Below are 23547 nucleotides of genomic sequence, written 5' to 3' on the forward strand. Positions count from 1 at the left end.
TTCCTAAGAAGTATCTGCCTCTATTACCACTTCCTCCCTCGGTGTCTCCTGTGCAGGCAGAAACTAAACTGAGCTCTGTTCTGTTGCATCAGCTCATCTGTGTGAAAAGTCAGTTTGACACTGAACTACAGGGAAATACTTTATTCATCTTTTATGATGATTAACAAAGAACGCAAAGATCCAATACAGAACATGCGATTATAGATTCATCTGAATGATGTCTTACAGTAAGTTGATGTAATAAGTTACTGTATATAATATCCATTCTTGTCATATGTAACAAACAAAAAACATCAAGCCATTAATTTATGTGATGTAATCTTTCATCATTTTGATTAATCTGATGAGCAGTTTAAATGATATTCATGTTTGTTTAATATCAAAAACAAGCGTATTACCAAGTCCCACATGCATTATATCATCATGGTATTTTATGCATAACAATAAACATAGTAAGAGAAAATGAAAAAGATAAAAAGCAAGTATTTTAAAAGTCCAGAAGAATAGAACATTGACAATAAAATGTGAAAAAAAAATAAAATAAAATAAAATATGTACAATATATCTGCTTTAAAAATGAAAGAGTCGTTCTAATGATCAAGCATAGCTCCCAGCTGTTGAAGTATTTTTATACTGAACTGTTAAAATAAAATCTATAAATAAGTAGGCTACACAAACAATTTGGAAAATCGCAGAATAGGTTATTACTCCCAACAAAAAATTGCAGAAGAAGACAACACATCATTACTCCTGTTGGCTTCTCCAAACTAGGGGCACGCCGACCGCCATCTACTGACTATGGAGAAGTACCTCATAAACCCACTTCAAAAGATCCAAACTACCGAGTTCTGAAGAGGCTGTAGATGTATAACCATTTTATTTTTATGGTTTTATACATACACGTCATGCTGCCATCAGATGGCTGCAGGGATTCAATGAACTCAAACAGTTTTTCATACAGTAACAGCTGCTGTGGACAACACATACTGCAATAATTACTCATATCAACCTTGTGTTATCTTCGGGTCAAATTTGACCCGTTTTCAAAGTTTCTTTATCAGAAATATGTTCTGCCATTCAAAATAATAAAATAGTTTCAAAACAGTTTCCTGACCAAACATTGACATATCTCATCTGATCTTCAATATAGTGAAAATAATTCATAATTTCTGCCTATTGTACTCCAAAATTAGGTATAATTTCATGTACGGTAAATGTGGTTTATTGACCATAAATAAAAGTGTAAAACTATTGGTAATCTTTATTCATCTTTTTAGATGACTAGAAGGTGTACAATAGAATTGGGTGATACTATACTTTATGCTTTATAAAAAGGCAAAACAGACCGGGAGTTAATTTTGTTGGAGGACAACAAGTTCATGGTCTATGGAAGACAACACAAGGGTTAAGTTATAGGACTGATTCACCAGGTTTTCTGCTTTTGAACGTTAATGTTTGATGCCAATTCAAACATATATTCTTATTGGAGAGTGATTAATGAAAACAGTTTATTGTAAGCATTATTTCCATCATTACTGCACATTTGCTGCACGTTTTTAACCAGTGCCTAGTCTGTGCCCACTCTCACTCATGTGCCTGTTTAATGTTCTCTATCCTAGAACATTGTAAACTGAATTATATATTTACAGCCAGTTTGCATATTGACTTGACAAGCTTTATATGAAGATATTGAGTAAATCTAAAAAACAAAAACAAAAAAAAAAAACGTTCTGATAAATAATCAAGGAAGCAAACCTTTACCTCCATCGTCCAATTATGTTCATATATTGAGACACCTTGGAGTCTGATATCCCACATTATACCATAGTTCACTGACTAAAGGAGAAAATAGGCTGTGTTCACAAACCAAAAGTATTGGACACATTCAAATGGTGAGCTGATGATGGTGCTGTAGATAAATGTTACATCCCCATACAGCTAAGTTGCATTCTCAATTACATGTTGGATTATATTTGTTTTTGACATTCACAAATTCTATTCTAACCAGAAGTCCGGGGTGGATGGATTGGTTATACAAACAGACTGCTGTTAGTGTCATGTGTGAAATCAAAATGTCAACATTTATTGGCAATCTACCCAAAAGTTATTGAGTTGTTTCAGTCTGGACAGATGGAAGATGGACAGATCCCATCCCTAGAGCCAAGCCACTAGCATGGCTACAAAATAAAATGCCTTATAAGATGGGACACCGATGTGGTTCATCTATTCCTTTCAAAAGTTCCTGTATCAAGTCACTTATTTGGTTTTCATGTGTTTTCTGCAGGTTTTCCATAATCTCCAGATTTCCCCCCTCCCTCATTTCTTGTTCTTGTTTTTTCAGCAAGTCACGGATTCTTTTAACATTTTCTCTTTTTTTGGTGAAACACCTCACTAAGTTATTGATTTCTCCTTGATGTTTTTTCTTCATTTGTTCCTTACTCTGAGCTGAAAGGGCCTGTAAGATGTCATATTCTTCATCTTTGGCTTTCATTTGTTCCTCGCGCTCTTTCAACTCCTTCATGCATTTCTCTCCGAATTTATTGAATTCCTCCGCTTTCTTTCTGGCTTCTTCTTCATATTCCTCCTTTAAATGCACCAGCCTATTCTCGTAGTTTTCCTGCAATTCCTTTCGCTCTTTTTCCTCCTGTTCTCGTCTGATCCTATCCTCTTCTTTTCTGTTGTTTTCATATTTTTCTTTTTCCTGCTCGATTATTGCATGTTCTTCCTGTTGCCTCTGCTTATATTCCTGATCTCTTTTCTCCCACCACTCTTTCCATTCCTTTTCCCAAGCCTCTTGTTTTTCCTTCATCTCTTCTGTTTTCTGCCCCAACTTTCTGTCAATGGTTTGCTTTGATTTGAATTCTTGTTTTATGTTTTCCTCCATAACTTCAAGTTTTCTTTTCCAGTCCTGTCGCTGTAATCCTTCCTGTATTTTCTTCACCTGGTCTTCTTCATCTATCCTTCCTTGTTCTTTCTTTCTTTCTTCAAGCTCCTTGTTGATGTATTCCTCATGTTGTTTTTCTCTCAGTTTTCTCTCCTGTTCAATTTCTGCTCTCTGTTCTTCCATTCTTTTTTTCATTGCTTCCATTTCTTCTTCATATTTTCTTCCCAGTTCCTCCCTCTCTCTCTGCATCTCTTCTTCCTTCTCCTTCAGGATCTTCTCCACTTCTTTCTGTATTGCTGCCTCGGCCTCTTGCAGCATCTCATTGCTGTAGCAGCTGCCTCCATTTTCCTTCACCATGGTGTCAATCTTGGTTATCAGCTCACTGACTTGTGTCCGGTTTTGTTCATCATAGTTATTGAACACATGGTATCTTCCTCCACAGTCAGCAATCAGTTTCTCAAAGGAATCACATCCTTTTGCAATGTACTCATCAATGGACACTTTGTCATGTTCCAGTGAATCTCCTCCAGTTAAAAGAATGATGGTGAACGTTTTAGCATTCTTGCCAAAGCCTTTCTCGATACGTTGCAATGTCTCCTTTTCCTCTGATGTAAATCTGCCAATTCCTAACACCACCAGGAAGACATGAGGTCCTGGAGCCAGAAGACTGATGCATTTCACCATCTCCTCATCAACCTCTTCATGGGACAAAGTTGTGTCGAACAGACCAGGAGTGTCGACCACAGCGACAGGACGACCGTTCACTACGGTCTCTGCTTTCTGACAACGTTTGGTGACTGATGTTTGGCTTGTTTCAGCTTTGAACTCATCTCTTCCTAGAATGGTGTTACCTGTAGAGCTCTTTCCACTGCCGGTCTTCCCTATCAGCACAATCCTGAGACACTCTGGCCTCTGCTTCTCATCATCACCTGGGAAATAAGCAGAACTGGAGTTATTACAACTGAAATGCACTACCGTATCCCTGCCGGTACAACTAAATGACTGTGGTAGTTGACCAGTTGACTGTGGTATCATTTCATCACAGGTCAATTTATAACAAAGAGTGGCAGTCTTGAATGCTAAAAACAGACTGTTATTTATATAGCTAAAGTTAGCTAAATTATCATAGTCCTAACTTTATAGATTTGTATTGTAACTAAACCATAATAATAATATAAAATTTCATATATATAGGCTATATAGCCTTTTTCATAACACGGGTACAAAGTGAGGCGACTCAACTTTTCTTGCTCTAGTGTGTCCTCCCCCTTTCTATCTCTTTTTTTGCTGTCTGCCTCACACAGACTCATATTAGATAAGACCATCTTTTTGACATTGATTCTTGGCAACCAGTCAATAGACCCAATGCCCAATGTTGGGCACAGGGCACAGGAAGTGTATTAAGTAACTTTTTACTTATCTACTATCTTAAAAAGGTAATAATCACACACAAAAAAAAACCCTATCCAGATAAATCGCGCCATCCGGAGAGAGTGAATTTGACTGTGGTTGGACGAGAAGTATAAACATATACCATTCTGACACCATATTGGTTTGTACACGATCCATCGCACCTGCACATGACACAAATCACGTCACACTCCAGCAAGGAAATAGCAGACATATGTAGCCTAGTACGAATATGTGGGGTGGCCTAAGCTTTTGTCCTTAATGGCATTTCTTTCCCCCTTACATTACTTTTACGTTTATACTTTAAGTAGTTTTGAAACCAGTACTTTTACACTTTTACTTGAGTTGATACTTCAACTTCTACAGAAGTCTTTTCAATCCCTAGTATATATACTTCTACTTGAGTAATGAATGTGAATACTATTGACACCTCTGCTCTTGCCCCTATTACCGAGTATCGCTGCTGTGATTGGGTTTTGAAACTACATACTTATCCACATTGGTCTGGCCTGTCAAAACAGAGAGAAGAGATGACTACACACACCCTCACACAAATGAGCTATATGTCTGGTTAGAAAAGAACAGAGGAGCAGAATCACTTGTTGACTGGTGCAGAGAAATGTGCTTCTGATGTGAACAGGCAGGCTGCTGCTGTGTGCTGCTTGCCTGAGAATTGATTGATTAATCGCAGTGCTTCAGCGGCTAGTGTAAACCGTTACTGAGAAAGTCTTACAGCCCAACAATTCCAAAGACAATTACGTGACCATGACAAAAATACACTTTCAAGTCTAGTGTGATGTCTACATTACTTAGACATGGGAAAGTCATTAACATACTCACATGTGATGTTGCTCTTTTTCAGCGTCTGAAGTTCAGTGTGTTGCATGTTGATACGTTTCTCTTGTTGTATGACTTTTTCTATTTGGGCATGTGCAAATGTTTCTGTTGTATAGCCATATGGTATGTCCACACCATCCAACATCTCTGCAATCTGCTGCTGGTCCTTGATGTTGAGAACAACACATCTTCTTCCATAGCACTGACGGAGCTCCTGGATGTCCTTGTTTTCCCTTGGAAAAACATCTGGAGCTGTAGGATCTGACTCCACAGTGAACAGAATCATGGTGAAGTCATTGACTCGAGAGCTGAAAGTGTTCTGGATGGTCTCTAACTCTCCCTTGTCTTCATCAGTGAGGGGACCCACAGGTAGGACCAGGATGAAGGCATGGACGCCCTCAGGATCACAGAGGGAGATACACCTGAATGATTCCTCCATCACTGCCTCCTGACGTTGTCTATACAAGGCAGGCAGCTCCACCAGGGACACCCGACGTCCACACACCTCTCCCTGATGTTTAACACACTCTGATGGGTTGGAGACTGGATGAAGCTCTGTCTGTCCTAAAATGGCCTTGGCTGCTGAAGTCTTCTCTGCTCCTCTCCTCCCACACAGAACCAGGTTTAAAGCTGGTCTGATGTGTCCAGATGTTGATCTGATGGTCTCTTCAGTGAAGGTGAGGAAGGTCCCTTTGTTTTCATGCACGATGCTCTCAATCTTCTCCATCAACAGTGTGCGCTCAATTGTTAACATGCTGCAGTGTCTGTCGCCACATCCTTTAAGGAGCTGATTCACAGTGAAACTAGTTTCATTCCCCTCATGTGTGGTAACGACCATTGAGTGTCGAAAGGCATCTTGACCAAACATACTCGGGATGAACTCCAGTGTTTGTCTGTTCTCCTCAGTGAACTCAGAAGGATTTACTAACAGCAGCAGGACATTTGGTCCAGGGAGGCAGAGACTGATGGTCCTTTTCATCTCTTCTCTGACTGCTTCCACATGCAGACTGAAGATGTCTGGAGTTTTCACTACTGTTAGAAAATGTCCATTCCACTCTCCACAGATGGCCACACCATGTTTAAGTGGGGTATGTGTCTGGAAATCAAAGTCTTGGCTACCAAGGATGAAGTTGCCGAGTGTTGTCTTTGAATCTTCACTTTTCCCCAACATCACAATCCTGAGTCCACATGCTGTAATACAAAATAAATATTGATTCAGTGTTTTACAAACAACTAGAAATTAACAAACAAACCAAGCTGACTTCAAAAAACTGCCGTGAAATTTAAAATGAACTTGCACTTTTAAGTTAACCCACCACTGATAAGTTTCAGCTTCGAGCCAATTCCAGTTTAAGTTTGTCATTTCAATCTTTGGGACTTTCTGAACGAAATGGAAAGTCTGGGCTGGGATTGCGTCCACACGGCTCTCACCTCTGATGTCACAAGCAAATATGGACAGGGCTCAGCACAAATGAGTGCTAGCCGCGCTAATGGTGCTAACAGCGCTGTGCTACCAACGGCAGCATTGCTGACAAAGCTAACAGTGTTATTGGGGGTTAGCTCACACTCGCCAACGCGACCTGGCTTCAGAGACAGCACCGTCCTGACCAACGGTGGCGGGCAGTGGTAGTTCTAGGGCAAGGGTGGCCAGTGCCCCAGTAATATTAGGCCTTGAATCAGTGGTAACCTCACTATGTTCAGCTTGTAATTGTTAATTTAGAATGATGATCACATTGACACAATATGATTTTGCTGAAACTCTAACAATCATATAAAATAATTGCCCAGCTCTAGTTTTACATATTTTATGTGATGCAATTTGAGGGTTCTTGCTAATTAGAGCAGTTTAATGTGTCAGCATTATACAATTTGTTTCATGTGGTTATTTGCTAAACATGTATAACATTCTTAGTGATTGTGAACCTCGAGATTAAAGAGAAGATGTTTACTTATGGCATGTTATAAACTGGATGGAACAGTCTTTACTTACTTTGGTTCATTGTGCTTTCCACTGCTGATGGGTTGTGTGATGTGTTTGGTGTGAACCCTGGGAAAGAAAAAAAACACCTGTTAAAACATAAAATTCATCTTTAAGCACAGTACATGATGAAGATCATTTGTAATAAATTCACTTAGGCCTACAGCTGTTTACAGTTTCCACCAAAGATTTCCACCCTACAAAAAGAGCAACACCATTAAATTGAATACGTTTCAACTTAATGTTCTAACTTAATCAAGACTCAGTTGTATTTGTCACACATTTAGCACTTACCAGGAGGTTTTACAGAGTCTAAGTCAGCAATGGACGTTTCCTGTTTTTTCAGATTCCGATGATCACCATGCAAAGGTGAATCACACCTCAAATGTCCTCCATTGTTACTTATAATTTGATCCAAGTATGTCAACAGCTCTGAAAGTTCAAGGCTCTTCTGCCTCATGTATCTGTATCTACATTTGCTGATCATGTCTTTTAAGGGTAGGTTTTGTGCATATTTTGACATGAAACCTGAACTCTCCTCTCTGGGTGGTAATATCCGCACCAATGAATGATCAAATGACCGATCACTGAAGAGTTTCAGGACTCTGCAGAGTCTCAGTTTGTGTTTCTCAGTGAAGTCTTCAGGCTGTAGAACCAGCAGGAACACATGAGGGCCAGGATCAGAGTGTTTAACACAGTTTTCTACATGTTTTCTTAGTTTGTCTTCAGAGATGTTTGGGAGCAGCAGATCTGGAGTGTTAATGACAACTATTTTTTTCTCTTCAATTTGTATGCTGACTTTCAGAAAGACTGGTTCTTCCTCAGTGTTGAACACAGTCTCTCCCACTATGAAGTTCCCGACTGAACTCCTCTCAGACCAGCTGTTCCCCAGCAGAACAACCCTCAGCTCAGACACTGAAAAGAAAACAGGAAATCAGGAAGCATAACTAACATATTTAATAATAAGAAGAATATGATCCAATGGATTTACAACTATAAAGAAATTCACAGTTTCCCAAGTTAGACTCGGAGAGGATCTGTCTGCTATCAAGAACTTAAAAATTCACCACTGATGTTGCAAATCATCAAATAATTTAGGGCCAGCTTCTCAGATAGGAAGGAATCCTATTTCTAGGATCATTCTTAGATGTGGTTTAGAGTCCTTGATTTAGTCTAGTCTTAAAGGATAGCATAACGTTGTTTAAAGTCTATTTCAATACAATACCCACATGTCATATGTAAATTTAAAGAGTTGTTGGTGTGTGCAATTATTCCACTCAGTTAGACTTAAGAGTGTCTATCTTTGTCCTGGCAGTCACATTTAGATTTATCACTGGTGGTTTTGTCCCAGCGGCAACAAACCTACATGCAATTACCAGGATGTACAGCTCAACAAGAGGTCAGCCTGCTGCATACATACGATGGAATTTAGTGCTAATAAGACTGTCATTTTGAAAGATACCCACTTGACTTGCGTGGGATAACTTGCATTTATATATAGAATGAGGATTGTGGATTTGTCCCCTTATTTCTTACAGTGTAGTCATGTTTGAAAGGGGGTCACTTTACAGCCAGGATGGACAGGAGAAATAATCACACTGCCAATAACTCTGTCAACTAAGGGTGTAGGTTTGCTTTCAAAGGCATAGGTAGTATAACAAGAAATCTATGCTATGCTCTGCTACTGCCAATCTGCTTGCTGCACCCTCACTATAAAAGGGGGCCTAGCTTAACATAGTCAAGATGACTCATTTCAGTTCTTGCTCCTTAAGGGTGGAATGAGTTCACTATTGACATCATTACAGCAGAAATACTACCCATCTAAGTAAGTAAGTTGCTTTGGATAAAAGCGTCAGCTAAATAAATGTAACGTAATAAACGTAAACGTAATGTATGCTAATCCTGTTTAAAATCATTGATTCCTTAATGCAAAAGCGATACTTTCTGATAACTACAAACTTCACTGAAATGAGCACGGTGCTTCTTTTGACCGAAAATAATAACAAATAATACATTTTATTTGGAAAGCACTTTTCTTGACCGAATGCTCCAGATAATAAAAAAAAAACATCAGGCATAAAAGCCTGTAACATTGCAGGAACAAACAATGGCAGGCAAGATTCCCAAGGTGTTGTTAAAAGCATGCAGCAACCCTTATTGTTCCCATGAATATTTTTTAACAGTTTATTAATTTGTACACATTGATTTCAAACTTTTGCACACAATTTATGAATTTGTGTGCTTGGATGTTTTACATTGATATTTGTGACCCAGAAAACAGACCCAAACAAGTCACAGCATTGATAAGTGGACAAGGAGTCAGTAAATGATAAAACTTTGAACATATACAGGGGCATTGTCAAACATTGATAAAACATAGACAATAGTTCAGTTTGTTTTTTCAAGTGTGTAATATGTGGAAAAAGACCGAAGACAGTGTGTTATCCAGACTAACAAAGTCTTGACTAAACTCACCTGGTGGTGCAGTCGCCATGATGTCACTTCACTGGAAACATTAGAGACCAATTCAACTGGAAACTAACTTTAACCTGAGAACCTAAAAAAGAATAAATAGGTTTACTTACTGAGAAGCTTTAATTAAATAGCAATGCCATCTGTTTCCATTCATTCAGTCACTTGTGCATTTGTGTTTATATTGCTCATGGTTAACATACACATATTTCTACATTCATGTGTAAGCATATAACTCATTTGCTCATAAAACATGCATATGCCCATACTGTATATGACTGACTATTTCAGCTGAGTGTGCTGTTGCCCTTTTCTGAAAAAAGAAGAAAAAGAATGGATGGGTTCAATGGATTGTTATCAAACTATTATGTTATTTTGTTTAAGGTTTTTTCCACTGGTACCTAAGGTGTGGTTCAAGTAACATTCTAGTGTTCATGTTTGGCAGTTTGACTTCAACTGTGATAGTAGATGCTCATTTAAGAATACAGATGACCTTTGTTCAACCTTAGATCACAGTTTGGTTGGGTGAGATATGATCAGTTCAGGGAAAAGGTGGACCTAGGTACATCAAATTAGCTCAGGACAAGGAAGCAAGCAACTAAAAAAAAACATGAGAGTAGGCACAGCCAGTTAAACAGGTTTCACCCAGTTTCTGTTCTGTCAGACCAACATAACAACATTCCCACCTAATACAATCATTTTACACATCTAAAAGTGGGTGCAAGCTTTGAAGAAACACACGTACCTGTACATGCTAAACTAATGCATAAACACTAGTTCAAGGTAATATAATGCAACTTAAATCAGCAGAGCTAACTCAATATTCTGGTTACTTAAATATGAATTGCTGGCTTTGATCCAAATGTTGATGACCAGAGACAGAACAGATAAGACACAGTGTCGCACAGATATGAGAAGTTAGTCAGACTGAATAAGAATCTTCCAAAAGACAGAAAATCATCAGTTTTCTTTCAAGCGGTATGATAGCAGCATATCTCCACTTCAAACAGCGGCACCTAACACACAGTGTTTTGTTTGTGAATTATCTTCATCTGCTGATGTTCTCAGTGAATTTACATCAATAATTCCCTTGCACTAAGTTCATATTGCTGCACACTTTCTTTAAATGAAATGCAGTACTTTGTAATGCTTTATGAACAAACATTGAAGAACAAACGTCTCATGAATACATCTGTGATCAAGACAATCTAATCCAAGACTCAGCAAAGTCAAGACTAAGTCCAACTCCATCAGAGTCCAGACGAAACAAACAGAAAATAATGGTGTGTCACATTGCACACTGAATTGAAATTACAATCACAGAAGTGACTATGAACACTCTCTGTACTGCTGCATGTCTATACATGTATATATGGTTTAGAACCGGATACATCTTTGATAGCATTTTCATTTAAGCATGTTTATTCTATATTTATGTCTTGGTTCTTTATTTCTTTGAAAAAAGTTTCTATTCTTTCTCATATAATGCATTATATAAAGAACTTTGAATTTCATTTGAAACAGATAGATATATAGATAGATATTTACTTTGCCCCCCTTTCTCTCTCTCTCTCTCTCTCTCTCTCTCTCTCTCTCTCTCTCTCTCTCTCTCTCTCTATCTAAAACACCAGCACACACATTTGCTCCCCCTCTCTCTTTTTTTTTTTTTTCTTACCTGGTGCAGTTCCCTCCATGTCTCCTCTGTCCTCTCATCTAGTCATGCTTTGTCTAATAAGATATCAGCCTCCTCAGCAGCATTGGATACATTTCTATGACTAATCCTCCCCCCTTGTGTCATTTTGGCTTTTGAACAATAATTTAATTTCCCTGAAAGTTCCTCATAGAATCCTCCAAGGTAAAACCGCGAGAGCACGGGGCGGACAATCAATCAGTCAGTGAATCATTATTTCATCATCATTATTACCTACCTACCTATTATTACCTGGACTCCACAGGAATGGACCCGCGGACTTTACCGGACATGGCAGAGACGAAGACACGTCCTTCCTCATCTGTCAATCAACACAACGGAACTATTTGATTTCATCAGGTGCCATCACCTGATGAAATCAAATAGTTCCGTTGTGAATAACCTCCCATTACTCCTCACGTTTCACGGCGCCTTGGATTTGAGAATCAGGTTTCCGACATTTGACATCAATGGTGAATGTCCGATTACTGATGTCAGACCCGCACGGTTATGTGGGCTATAGGCCTATTACCTTAATCAATGCACGTTTGGATTTTGATATGAATTGGTATTAATGAGTTAATGGCAATTAAGAGTTTACTCACCTGCTGAATTTTGCGCTGCGTCATCAGTTCACGTTTTTAAAAGAAGCTGCAAATGTGACTGAACATGAATAACTCGATCATAATAGTACAATCATATTGATTTATGTGTGTATTTATTTATTCAATTCAATTCAATTCAATTTTATTTATAGTATCAAATCATAACATAAGTTATCTCGAGACACTTTACAGATAGAGTAGGTCTAGACCACACTCTATAATTTACAAAGCCCCAACAATTCCAACAATTCCAGTTATTGACAATTCTATGCGCAAACATTTTTTTAAAATATATATTCAATAATAACTGTAATATATATGAATGAGTATGGTATAGGGAATTATTACTTTGATTATTTGAAATGTATTTGAGTTCAGGAGGATTAACACAGGACCAAAACATGTTGCCCACGCTGAAAATGGCTATTGTTGAAGAACATTTGGAACATGCAATTGGTTATTTCGATAAATTATTGTAAACATTTACAAAGAACATGTTTACGGCATTTACTATCTAGCTGGGACGTTTTGAGATTGATTGGTGGGGATTTGCTATGTAATGTGTAGGCTAATGTGTAACCTATAGGCTATGTTGTATTGCCTACTTAAAATACGGGGATATGTAGCCATATGCTACATATACAAGAAAATGCTCGACATCAGTTAAAATGTTTCAGACTTCAAACTCGTTATCACTGATATAAGTCATACTTATAATAATAACATATCCCTACATTTTACTGTAGTAATATAGGCTACAGAGTGGCTGGTATACACATCATCATTATGAATATTACATTAAACATGAAACACCTTTAAGCCTTTCAGTTTTCACATTTCAAAATTATTACCACAAAAAAAGTAATAAATGACTGTAAAACCAGTAAATGATTAAGAGAGTTGAATATACAAAGTGATGCAGAAGAAGCTTGAGTTCCATCAGAGCTCCACCTGCTGGACAAAACACTGCAACACACATCTTCCTCCATCTTTTTGTTTCTACAGGCAGTGTTTCCATGCTGGCAGAGGGTTATGTCCTGGTTTTCATATGTTGTAGCCTATATTGGAACAAAACTCTGGTCATGTAGTAAACCTACACAAGACTGCCAGGAGAAATATTCCAAATAGTATTACTGTGTATATGTATGCCAACAAGAACAAGAAAATTCAAAATAGAAATGCCAAAGATATATGTTTGAGGTTATTTAGGAACAATATGCGTCACCATTACCAGAATCGGGTTTATTGGCTCAATATGTGAACACTACAAGGAATTTGACTCTGGTTTTTGTTGCTGTAAAAATTGTAAACGTCCCAAATATATTGTTTACATTATTACAAAAAAGCCTCTTCAAAAATCACCTAATATTTGTGCTGGTAAAAAAAAAAAAGTGCATATGTTATATGTTATATATTAATGATGTTAAATCTTGCAAATAATCTTGTTTTAATACATTTAATATACAATCACCTTTAGTTAGTCTTAGCTGTACATTTATACACTAATAAAGACATCAATAAACGTCTCAGTATAAGTAAACATTAGACACTGTAGCAAACTTTACTTTTTAGTTTTTTGGTATTCACCGAAAGATTCAAGATTCAAAAAGCTTTATTGTCTAATATGTTGCCATGTTAGAATATTTTCTTTTGATTGAAGGCAGAGTGTGTGTGTGATGTGTCAGTAGCATGAGTTTTGTGTGTATGTGTATTGCATTGGGATTGAAGGACTTGTTGTATAATGACTTTTTAGCCATAGGCACTATGTGGACCTTCTTCCTGATGTAGTAGCTTAAAGCTTTGGTGGAGGGGGTGGGATCCTTCATCCTGGATGATGAAGTTGGATTTTCTTTCCACTGCTTGTATATAAAGATCAGATGGCTGTTTTTGTGGAATATGCCTATGGTCTTAACAGCTTGCCTGGCTATATCCTATAGCCAACTTAACAATTTACTCAAGCAATTCCTTTCCATGTCATTAGTTAGGCCTACCTGAGGTGTCTGTAGCTGTTATCTTTGTTTGTAGGCTACAATAGTCTCAAATTACGGAGTTTTGAAAGTACGGCTAGCAAGAAAATATTATTATTATTATTAATATTATTTTCAGCTCAGTCCATGTGGTTACTTCAGCAACTACAAACAGCCATGATTCTGTTCCAGCTAATCACCAGTCCTGAATAATCAGCATACACCTGATCTTTTTAGGCTACTCTCCACTCCATTTGTTTGTTTGTTTGTTTGAATTGATATTTCAGTTGTAGGCTATCATAGCGTAGGCTATGTCATCATAATCAGCGTTAATCAGCATCACTTTCTTCACGTGTGTTAATCTTCAAATACTGCCGGGGACGTGCGCGCCTGCTAGGCCTACTACCCAGTTTCCTCGTTTTTTTCCAGCTATTCAAATGCAGTGTCAAACTTACACACTGCGGACAGAAAGAGAGAAGTCGAGGCCAATAGACGACCACAAAAGTCGAGCAGTTAAACCTGGACTCCAGGAGGGCCTCTCTGTGTGAGAAAACCGGCCTAATGATGATGCAGTGTGGGATGAGAGGGGGCATCAATCACCGGTGATTTTTAACGGTAAGAGCAGAACTTTCATTCATCGTTTTTACTATTTAGTTTGTGTATAAAGGCACAACAAATAGTAAAATTGCTTATTTTATATTTTTTACAAATCAGGAGGATCCTAAAGTCAATTCGGCAACGCTTTAAATCGACAAAAAAAACAATAAATTGTAAATGTAGGCTACACTCTACAGCTGGTCACTGCCCAACATGGTGTAGGCCTATGCTATCATGCAAGGAAAAACAGGCATTTTTTTTTTTTTACCAACATACGTTTGGTGTGCCGAATTTAGAGGCCGTTCTTACTTCTCTCCCTGTTTTAGAAATCAATTTCTATAAGGTATTTTCTCTATAAGGTACTTTTTATAAATTGTAATTTGCTAGGTTTCCTTATGGAGTTTGGTATCCCCGTGAGAAGGCCTTTTTTTTTTCTTTCTTTGCTCTTTTTTTTTATGATTGTAACTATATACTGGTTTGCTTGTTCTGAAATCCTTAAAGGTCCCATGACATGGTGCTCTTTGGATACTTTTATATAGACCTTAGTGGTCCCCTAATACTGTATCTGAAGTCTCTTTCCCGAAATTCAGCCTTGGTGGAGAATTCCAGCCACTAGAGCCAGTCCCACAATGATCTATCCTTAGTATGTGCCATTTCTGTGTCTGTAGCTATTGAGGAGGAGAGAAGGGGGGGCACGGTGGGGGTGTGGCCTTGACCAACTGCCACTTTGCTCGTTTTCAAGCCATGATGTCTCTCTTTCTCATGGTCGGGCCAAATTCGCTGGGCGGGCAAAGCAGAGAAAGGGGAGGTAACCTTGCTCCTTATGACCTCATAAGGAGGAGATTCCAGATCGGCCCATCTGAGCTTTCATTTTCTCAAAGGCAGAGCAGGATACCCAGGGCTCTGTTTACACCTATCACCATTTCTAGCCACTGGGGGACCATAGGCAGGCTGGGGGAACTCATTAATGTTAAAAAAACCTCAAAGTGACATTTTCATGCCATGGGACCTTTTTTAAGATTTCAGTTCTTGTTGATTTAGAATTTGTATTTGAGCGAAAACAATGGCATTGTGCTGGGTTAAGAGTCTGGAGCATAGAAGTGGAATGAATCTCATTCTATTCTAGGGCCGGTGTAGATATAGCCTGGTTGACAGCAAAGCAAATCTCAAATTTGCCTGAAGTTCGTCAGGGTTTTCCCAGGCTAGTGTAGATGAGTCTCTAACAACCATTTCCAGACTTATAAAAGGGCATGCTCTATTTTGCATAAATGTTTGTGAGTGTCCTAGTGTAGCTGTTATAATGTGGACATTCCTGAAGACTGTAATAACGCCCAAAACCAGAGTAACTGTTATTTAAATCCAACTGTTATTGAATTTCAAAAGTTACTATCTCGGCCTGGTAGTAACATAATAGGTAGTTCCTATTATGTTTGCATATCAGTTTATAGGCACTTTCCCACAAGCCCAAATCAAAAGCCACACAGATACATTACACAAAAGATCTATTAAAAACTAAATAATCTAACTAAACACCACTGCAATAAATATATGCACTGTAAATATTAAGATGTGATGAGAGAAGGGATTCACCTCTGTTATTTCTAGACTCCTGGCCGATTCTAATTGTAGTACCTCCATGACCACAGCAAAACTACATATCGTAACTGGAAATGTCGGTCAGTTTGTTTAGAGGACAGATGGGGAAGACACACAGTGTAACAGATGGTAAAGATTAGAGAGCAGAGATGATCTGTGTACATCTCTGGTTGTGTTGATAGCTTTGGGTGATCTCTGCAAAAGGCCAGCTTGTTTTGCATGTTATTTCCCTTTTTAAATAAAATGGACAATGCAAATTTCTGTCCAGGTCATGCCAGTTAGAATGAAGCATGACTCCAGTTGTGTGGTGCAGCGTTTACGTATTCAGACACAGACCAGCGTCCAGTTTGACTTAAACCTACAGAAACGGCAGTTTAGTACAGAGAGATAATGTGTTGGAAACAATTGCAGGTCTCTATATGGAGGTAAGTACTTTGTGTCTTTTTAATAAATTAGCAATTGGATTTACATAAGCTTTTATACATTTCAGGCTGATACATTTTGTGTCTTTGGGATCTCTACTAGAACTTAAAATTAATTTATGGACAGACTACACAAGGTTGTAAAGTAGGTGCCCATAGTGGGTCTGGCAGGGCTAAATGTTTATGTTGAACTTGTTATTTATAAATTTTTAAATAGATAAAGTTCTTTGTGTGTCAAAATTCTTTTGAAATGTTTTAAATACTTATCGGACATGTCAGATAAGCTATTTCTTTTGTTGCAGAGTATACCATCAGTATGAGGCCCACTATGGATATAGAGTAGAGAACACGTACAGTATGATGTCAAAGTGCAGTTTGCAATCAATATTACACCTGATATTGAAATTTGATGTTAGACAAAAAAAACTGCATTTCACTTTTTTATGACAGGAAGTCAAAAGTTTGATCTTCGAACATCCTTTGAACACAGCATTGTTTTTTTTGTTTTTTTGTTTTTTTTATCACTTTCCAATACTGGTAGAAGAATGAACTTAACGGAAATAAATACATGAATTGTGCAAGAAGTGGAACTTGTTACAGAGGTTTTCCCTGAAGTCTAGTTTCAGTCAAGTTCTTCACACCAAACTGAGAAAAGCATTTCTTTATAGAGCTGGCTTTGTGTGTGATGTCATGTTAAAACAGGGAAGAGACAAAACAAACTGACATACTGAAATGTGTCAGTAAAATATCAGTGTATGCTACAGTATTAAGATTTTATTTCTACACCATATCAGGAAAAACGGGCAGTTTTGTCCACGTACTTTTGGCCATATTATAATACTAATACAGTTTGTTTGCAGTGTATTCATATTGTCTTTTCATCTGTAGATTGAGTTTTGAGGCTGTGCCAGGAGCATCTTCATCATCCTCCATGTCTGATGCCTCCAGTTCCTGCTGACCGCTGACAGCTCAACATCCTCCATCTGTTCTTCTGCTTGGAGCTTCACTCTCTTCTTCTTTCACTCAATCCTTTCTCCATCCGTCTGTCTATCCACCGGTCATGAATCCCTACAGACACACAAGTCCACCTCCTGACCCTTATGATAATTCCCAAAATCCATCTCTGTCAGCCACCGTACCGTCTCCTCCGCTCATCCAGACAGGTCATAGCTCTGTGACAGTTTTGAGCCAGAACGTGCCTCACTATCTGGCCTCCTCAGACCACGATGGAGGAAACCTGGTCCCATCACCAAACTTGGACCGCTCCGCCTCATTGCTTCCAGGGTCCAGCCTAGTTTCAGTCTCGTCTTTGGCTCAAAGTCCATCTCCAGCTCCCACTCTGAACCCTTACCCTGCCCCCGGCACCCCCCCCTCCTGCCAGGTCTCCGTCATCGTCCCGTCCCCAGACCTCCGCCCGTCTCCCCTGCCGTCTCAGTGCTCCGAGGACACCTGCCCGGACCTGGAGTGCTCAATCTGCTTCAGCCAGTTCAACAACGTCTTCCGCTGTCCCAAGATGCTTCAGTGCAAGCACACCTTCTGCCTGGAGTGCCTGGCACGCATCAACGTCAAGTCGGCCGAGCCAAACTCCATCCAGTGCCCGCTGTGCCGCGGCCTCACGCCCCTGCCCACCCTCGGCCTGCCCAGACTGGCCACAAACTCAGACATGCTGTCCTGCCTGCCGGCCGCCATGCAGAGAGTCTACAGCATCCGCTTCCTGCGCAACAAAGGGAAGCTGCAGGTCAAAAGGTAACAAGAATCTGACTTCTTAGCTTTTAAAAGAAATATGATTTTAACAATTTCAAAACATGCTTCTTATTCTTCTCAGTTCTCAGCATTTATGCTTTCCAAAAATATCATATTAATAAGTTAAACTCTAAGGCTCAGGATTTTTGGACGTCACTTTAAAACTTATGTCTTGAATTAACCAATGTTTTCCTTTTTTTTATGGCAGTTTTATTTTTCAATATAAACATGCACAAATGCATCTTTTGTCCTTCCCTAGTGCTCCCTCCCCAACCTTTTCCAGCCCCCAAACAAGGAAAAATAACAATTCAATTAATCATTAATGTGGCTTCATAGAGATAAGATAAATTAATATTAATCCGGAGAACAGATTAAGATTTAAGAACATAAACTCCACCCAAGAGTACTTGTGATAAATTTGCTTCCGCTTTACCCTTACACACTTAGAGCAAAATACCTTTCACACTGAAGCAAATCTTTTTATACCCCTCAGTGGTTATAAAATTGTCCTATCTCTGTCCATAATTCATATTGTTTAACAGTGCTCCCATTCAGCTGCAGATAAAAAGCCAAATTAAAGCTCAAACTGCCAGTTTTTAAAAAATACATTTAAAGCTCAACAGCCATACTGAGTGAACCGGAGGCATGTAGGTGAATGTTTAATCTTTTAATAGACAAGATAAAAGTGTTTGCTTGATAATAATTACCGTCCAAAAGTCATCTTATATTTGACTGTCTAAATAAAGTTGAATAACCTAAATATTAACAGCCTGGCTAGCTTCAGATAACTCCTGTTTGTTCAACATGAATCGGAGTCCTTCTGTTCTGCTGGTTAATTTCCCCCTTAGTCAGGCCTTTCCTGTTCAACATCTACCACAGTGGAGGAAGGGAATAAATCGGTTTTGATGTGTACCTTTACTGTCTGTGGGCAAAAATAAAAACACCTGATGTTTAGGAGGTGAACAGCCTCTGGATATGCTGTTACAGAATGTAGCTTTTTAAGTAAAGCATTGAATAAAAAAAAAATAAAAAAATGCAGTAATTCAGTCAATAACTCCGATTAACCCAGTTGCCTGACAGATTCGTTTTTTGAGAAACAGGCCGAGTATTAAATTTCCACTTGCAGAATATTTCTCACAAATGGACTTTTGAATTGGTTGTTTTTTAAAAACTATTTACTATATAATTTTTTATTTATTTTTTATTTTTTTTCTAACATTCCCAGCTTCATTTGTCAGTAAAAGTTACAAGCAACAGTTCTAATAATAGTTCTGTGTTTCTGGTTAAGGTCATCTGAAGGTCAGAGGTCGCTGACATCTCTCAGGTCGATAAACCGTACTCTGGACGTGGGGCTACCCAGCCCGCCTGCCGGGAGCCGCGGCGCCGAAGCGGTCGGCATGGGCGGAGCTCTGTTCCGCCTGACGGGCCGGCCGGCGTGCCGGGCCTTCCTCCTGACGTCCGTGGTGATGATGATGGTGCTGCTGACGGGCATCATCATCTTCCTCCTCACATACAAAAGTGAAAAAAGTGGGTGACATCACATTTCTTCCTCCTGCTTTTTATTTTCAGTGGTGGAAAAGGTCACCGAACAGTAGAATTCCGCCATCTGAAATGGAATAAAAAGCCATCGTTTCTGGCTTTTTAACGCTCCAAAGCCAAAAGGACACAAACCTCAACACTCAACTCATGAGCTGAGAAAGTGAGAAGCATAAAGACTTTCCACTCGTAGATTTTATTGTTCAGTCCTTAAAATTGACTCCCAGAATTCAGCTGAGGTTGAAAGGTGTGGTATCTGAGACTGAGAAGCAGTTGCCTTTAATCTGTTTTACAGTGCTTAACTTGTGCCAAAAGCTTTAAATGATTTGCTAAATGTAGCTGGACATGAGAACCTTCTGCCTAAAGCAACACAATGGCAGTCATGTAACAGCCGAGTTGGAAAGGTGGGAAGCAGTGGCCTTTAATCTTACTTACAGCCCTTACACCCTCAACCTTCGATTACTTTAGGTTTTGGGGGAAAACACACACGATCACCACTTTTTAACGTCTTGAATTTCGTTGAACAAAATGGCTGATCTGATAGTCAAGTCATGGCAGAGAAGATGAGAAATGTAGACGTGCTGTATTATACCGATTGATCGCAGGTTTATTATATTACAAGGTCAAAGTCTCTGGTGGCTCCCATCCAGCTGCAGATAGGTCTAAAATAAACTTTGGACTCCAGGGACTGGAATCTAATTTCACTGTCACTTTGGGACATAAAACACTATTAAATAACAAGTAACGAGAAAAAAAAAACAATATTACATAAAGCTGTCTCCAGGTGGTGCCACCTTCTTCATATTTAAACTCCTTTTGGCAGCTTTCAGCACTTTAAAGAGAGCCTAGTGACTGAATTGTTACCTGTTAGTTTCTGTGTTGTTCCGTCTTTCTAAGTGGCTGTTATTTACATGAGTCTATTTCCTCCTGTCACTCCTCTGCCCCTCGTAACCAAATGCTGTAAACAGGAACCATGCAAATAAACCGGATTCAGTTACAGTCTGACACAGAGAGCACAGGCTTTCCATAGATGCTGGAACATTATACATGATGGAACTGAATATAGCTGGATAGTGTAACCGAATAGTTGACGCAAATTACAGAAATATTTTTCCACTTCACCTCTAGAGCGGTCTCTCCAATTCGGATAGTATTTGTTTTTATTCGTCCAGGTTTTCAGATCATTTCTGCCTCCACATTGACACAATGCAGGATGATGGGATTCCATTTGAGGTGCTAAAAGCATCAGAATGCCTTCCCATAATTTTAGTTTTCACAATTTAAAAAGGTGTCCTTGTAAAACTTTTGTTCCTGTTGATTATCCACAGTAATGGGGACCTTCTGTTGCAGTTTGATTCTTCTTTTTAAATGTACTTTCTCAAGACTGCAAGCACCACAAAATAAATCCCATCATCCTCAATGTCATTGATGTGGAGGCAGAAATCTGAAAACCTGGACGAATAAAACCAAAACTGTCTGCATGTATTTTGTAGTAGTGACTTAAAAAAAAAAAAAAAAAAAAGGGGTAAAGGAGCAAAAAGGTGTCTGTGGTTGAAAGCATGAGGCAGTCATGTACCTGAAGTTTTAAATATTGGGTCAGTATGCCTGTGTTCCGACCTGCAGGAGGCTGTGAGATGTGGGACAGTCCCTGGTCATGTTTTAACTGACCAATCAACAGATCAGTGACCATCAGTTCGCCGCTGAAAATGAAAGGACAGCCCACAAGGAAAACCTTTCCCACAAATTCTTTGACTTGCAAATCAAATGTGTCGTCCCAAAATAACTCATCCATTTACAAAAGCTTATTTACATTTAATGTTTCCATTTTTCAGCCTGCATCCAAGAGGGAAAATGGGTTTTAATCCAATGTTTATCTTCCGGTTTTTGGTCGGTTTCTCCTGTTTTGTGTTTTTAGGCTCTGACCTTGTTTTACTGTGCAATGTAAAATAAATTATTTTATATATTTATGACTGTTTTAGCAAAGCTTGCTCTATCACTGTTTGCCTTGTGTTGAACTTAAATAAATTCCTTTTTGAATTATGCATTTTTTTATTTTTTATTTTTTTTTAGTTGATATGTAATTTTCTAAGGGACTCTCAATCAAAACAATAACAAAAGCTGCAGTTTTGGCAATGTTGTGGAGAAGCATGGGATCATGGGAGTTGTTGTTTTCACCACCATTGCTGTTATTGCGGTCAGCATCTCCCGGTTAGGATTCCTTCAGCGTTGATCGTTTGGGAGGTTTTTAACGGGTGCCAAATTATCCGCAGAGGTCTCCTCCACTCCAAAACGCTGTTTAAAACCAGTAAAAACTCTGAATAAAGCAGTTTCACGTTTTTAAAAAAAAAAAAAAAAGCTTGATGGCTGGGGGGGCTGATAGCCAAGCTGCCTGCTTCAGTTTATTCAGCTTGTTTCTCTGATAACTTATGATCCGGACTTCCAATGACTACAATCTTTTATCCAGTTAAAATATATATTTTAGTTAAAAACCACCAAGATCTAAAAAGTATTGTAAAAATGTGATAATGTACGTACACAACTCAACAAAATGACAGCTGTCATTTTAATGCAGAAATGTTATATATAGTATTAGAGCTTAGATTCTCTGCCTGAGCCCGAACTGGGCCGGGACCTTGATCAAGTATTTTTGTTTTTTATTTATTTTTTTTATTATAATTTATTAGCCTAATTGGGTGGGGAGAAAACTATGCCATAATCATGCACAGCGTCTCCTCCACTCACACATCACACCGGGCCTGCTGTGCTGTATTGTGGAGCTTAAGTGCAACACGGAGCTTGGAGATGAAAAGGAAAAAAATCATAACAGGAGAATTAACTTTGAGCAAGTTTGGAGGAAAGTAGGAGGTATGGAACAATTTTAAAAACGGGGACTTCGACAATGAACTGACACATGAAGCATGCTTGCCGTGGCAGAAAAGATGATAGTCATTCTTCAATGTCCTGTTTTGTTACTTCTCCAAGCATACCCCTTCTAAACAGATTTCTGCAGTTCAAACAACTCAGAATTGTAGTTGAGAACGTCAGTTATAACGGCCCACGTATTAAAAAATTGTCGGGTTTAAATCAGGTTGGGTCGGGCTTGATTTTTTTTGGGCCCGATCTAAGCTTTATGTAGTATACATATTATGTATGTACTGTATATACTCTGTATGCAGAATTTAAAATAAAGGTGTGTAGTTTGTAAACTTGGAGCTAATGCTGGGTCCAGCAGAGTTAAAATTTAAGAAAGCCTTTAGGATTTTTAAACTATGATGACTCCATGCTGGTCCTTACAGGATTTCCTGTCTGTTAACACTATTACTGATGTATGAATGTAGGACAAAGTGTTCAGTATACTAAAAACACTTGAATAAAACAGAGCATGGAAGATTTTAGAGCTTAGCTTCAAATTAGAGTTTGCTAACTTGTCCGTTAGTGACAGAGGACAAATATGTACAGGTTCAAATTGCTTGAAACAGGGTTAATATCCTGAGTCGCTGTCGCCAATGCTATATGGACCAGGGGTCTCATTTATAAAACTGTGCGTAGGATCCTTACTAAAAGTGTACGTACGCCCAAAGGCCCAAAATGACGTACGGCAAAAAAAGGTCTGATTTATAAAACCGTGTGTACGCACACCTGAAAGCAATGTTCCCTTTATAAATCAGAGATTACCTACAAGCGTGCGTACGTGGATCAGTCTCTTATCCCGCCCTGTACATGCCCATTTTTAACCATAAATAGTCAATACAAAGCACCTCGTGAATGCTAATCAGTGTATGAATGACACTGGCAGTTGTTATACCGAAT

The 23547-nt window shown here is 38.7% G+C and overlaps 2 protein-coding genes across 4 annotated transcripts; one reads left to right on the plus strand and one right to left on the minus strand.

The window, feature by feature from the left end:
• Positions 1-541: 541 nt before the first annotated feature.
• LOC120560853 lies at positions 542-11468 on the minus strand. 3 transcript variants are annotated; one of them, XM_039803733.1, is made up of 7 exons: positions 11257-11468; positions 9585-9666; positions 7404-8024; positions 7274-7306; positions 7122-7178; positions 5135-6322; positions 542-3813 (listed from the first exon to the last, which is right to left on the minus strand). In XM_039803733.1, exons 2-7 carry the CDS (start codon positions 9601-9603, stop codon positions 2195-2197), a joined length of 3537 nt encoding a protein of 1178 aa, XP_039659667.1. In that variant the 5' UTR covers positions 9604-9666; positions 11257-11468; the 3' UTR covers positions 542-2194. The 3 variants fall into 3 exon arrangements, with proteins under 3 accessions (XP_039659667.1, XP_039659668.1, XP_039659669.1); XM_039803734.1 differs by lacking the exon at positions 11257-11468 and adding an exon at positions 10327-10777; XM_039803735.1 differs by lacking the exon at positions 7274-7306 and having other exon boundaries at positions 543-3813.
• A 2694-nt stretch (positions 11469-14162) lies between these two features.
• LOC120561471 lies at positions 14163-21779 on the plus strand. The gene is made up of 3 exons (XM_039804631.1): positions 14163-14458; positions 17347-18204; positions 19490-21779. The coding sequence occupies exons 2-3, from the start codon at positions 17519-17521 to the stop codon at positions 19734-19736; spliced, it is 933 nt and encodes a 310-aa protein (XP_039660565.1). The 5' UTR covers positions 14163-14458; positions 17347-17518; the 3' UTR covers positions 19737-21779.
• The last annotated feature ends 1768 nt before the right edge of the window (positions 21780-23547 follow it).

The sequence above is a fragment of the Perca fluviatilis genome, chromosome 6, assembly GCF_010015445.1.
Source record: "Perca fluviatilis chromosome 6, GENO_Pfluv_1.0, whole genome shotgun sequence".
Lineage (NCBI taxonomy): Eukaryota > Metazoa > Chordata > Actinopteri > Perciformes > Percidae > Perca > Perca fluviatilis.

Excerpts from the sequence above, each read along its gene's own strand:
- LOC120560853 (XM_039803733.1), bottom strand. Across the intron at positions 7,179-7,273 it reads GGTGGAAACTGTAAACAGCT|GGTTCACACCAAACACATCA; the intron begins GTAGGCCTAAGT and ends TTTCTTTCCCAG. Across the intron at positions 6,323-7,121 it reads GGAAAGCACAATGAACCAAA|CATGTGGACTCAGGATTGTG; the intron begins GTAAGTAAAGAC and ends TTTGTATTACAG.
- LOC120561471 (XM_039804631.1), top strand. The coding sequence starts at position 17,519 with ATGAATCCCTACAGACACACAAGTCCACCTCCTGACCCTTATGATAAT. Across the intron at positions 18,205-19,489 it reads GGGAAGCTGCAGGTCAAAAG|GTCATCTGAAGGTCAGAGGT; the intron begins GTAACAAGAATC and ends TTTCTGGTTAAG.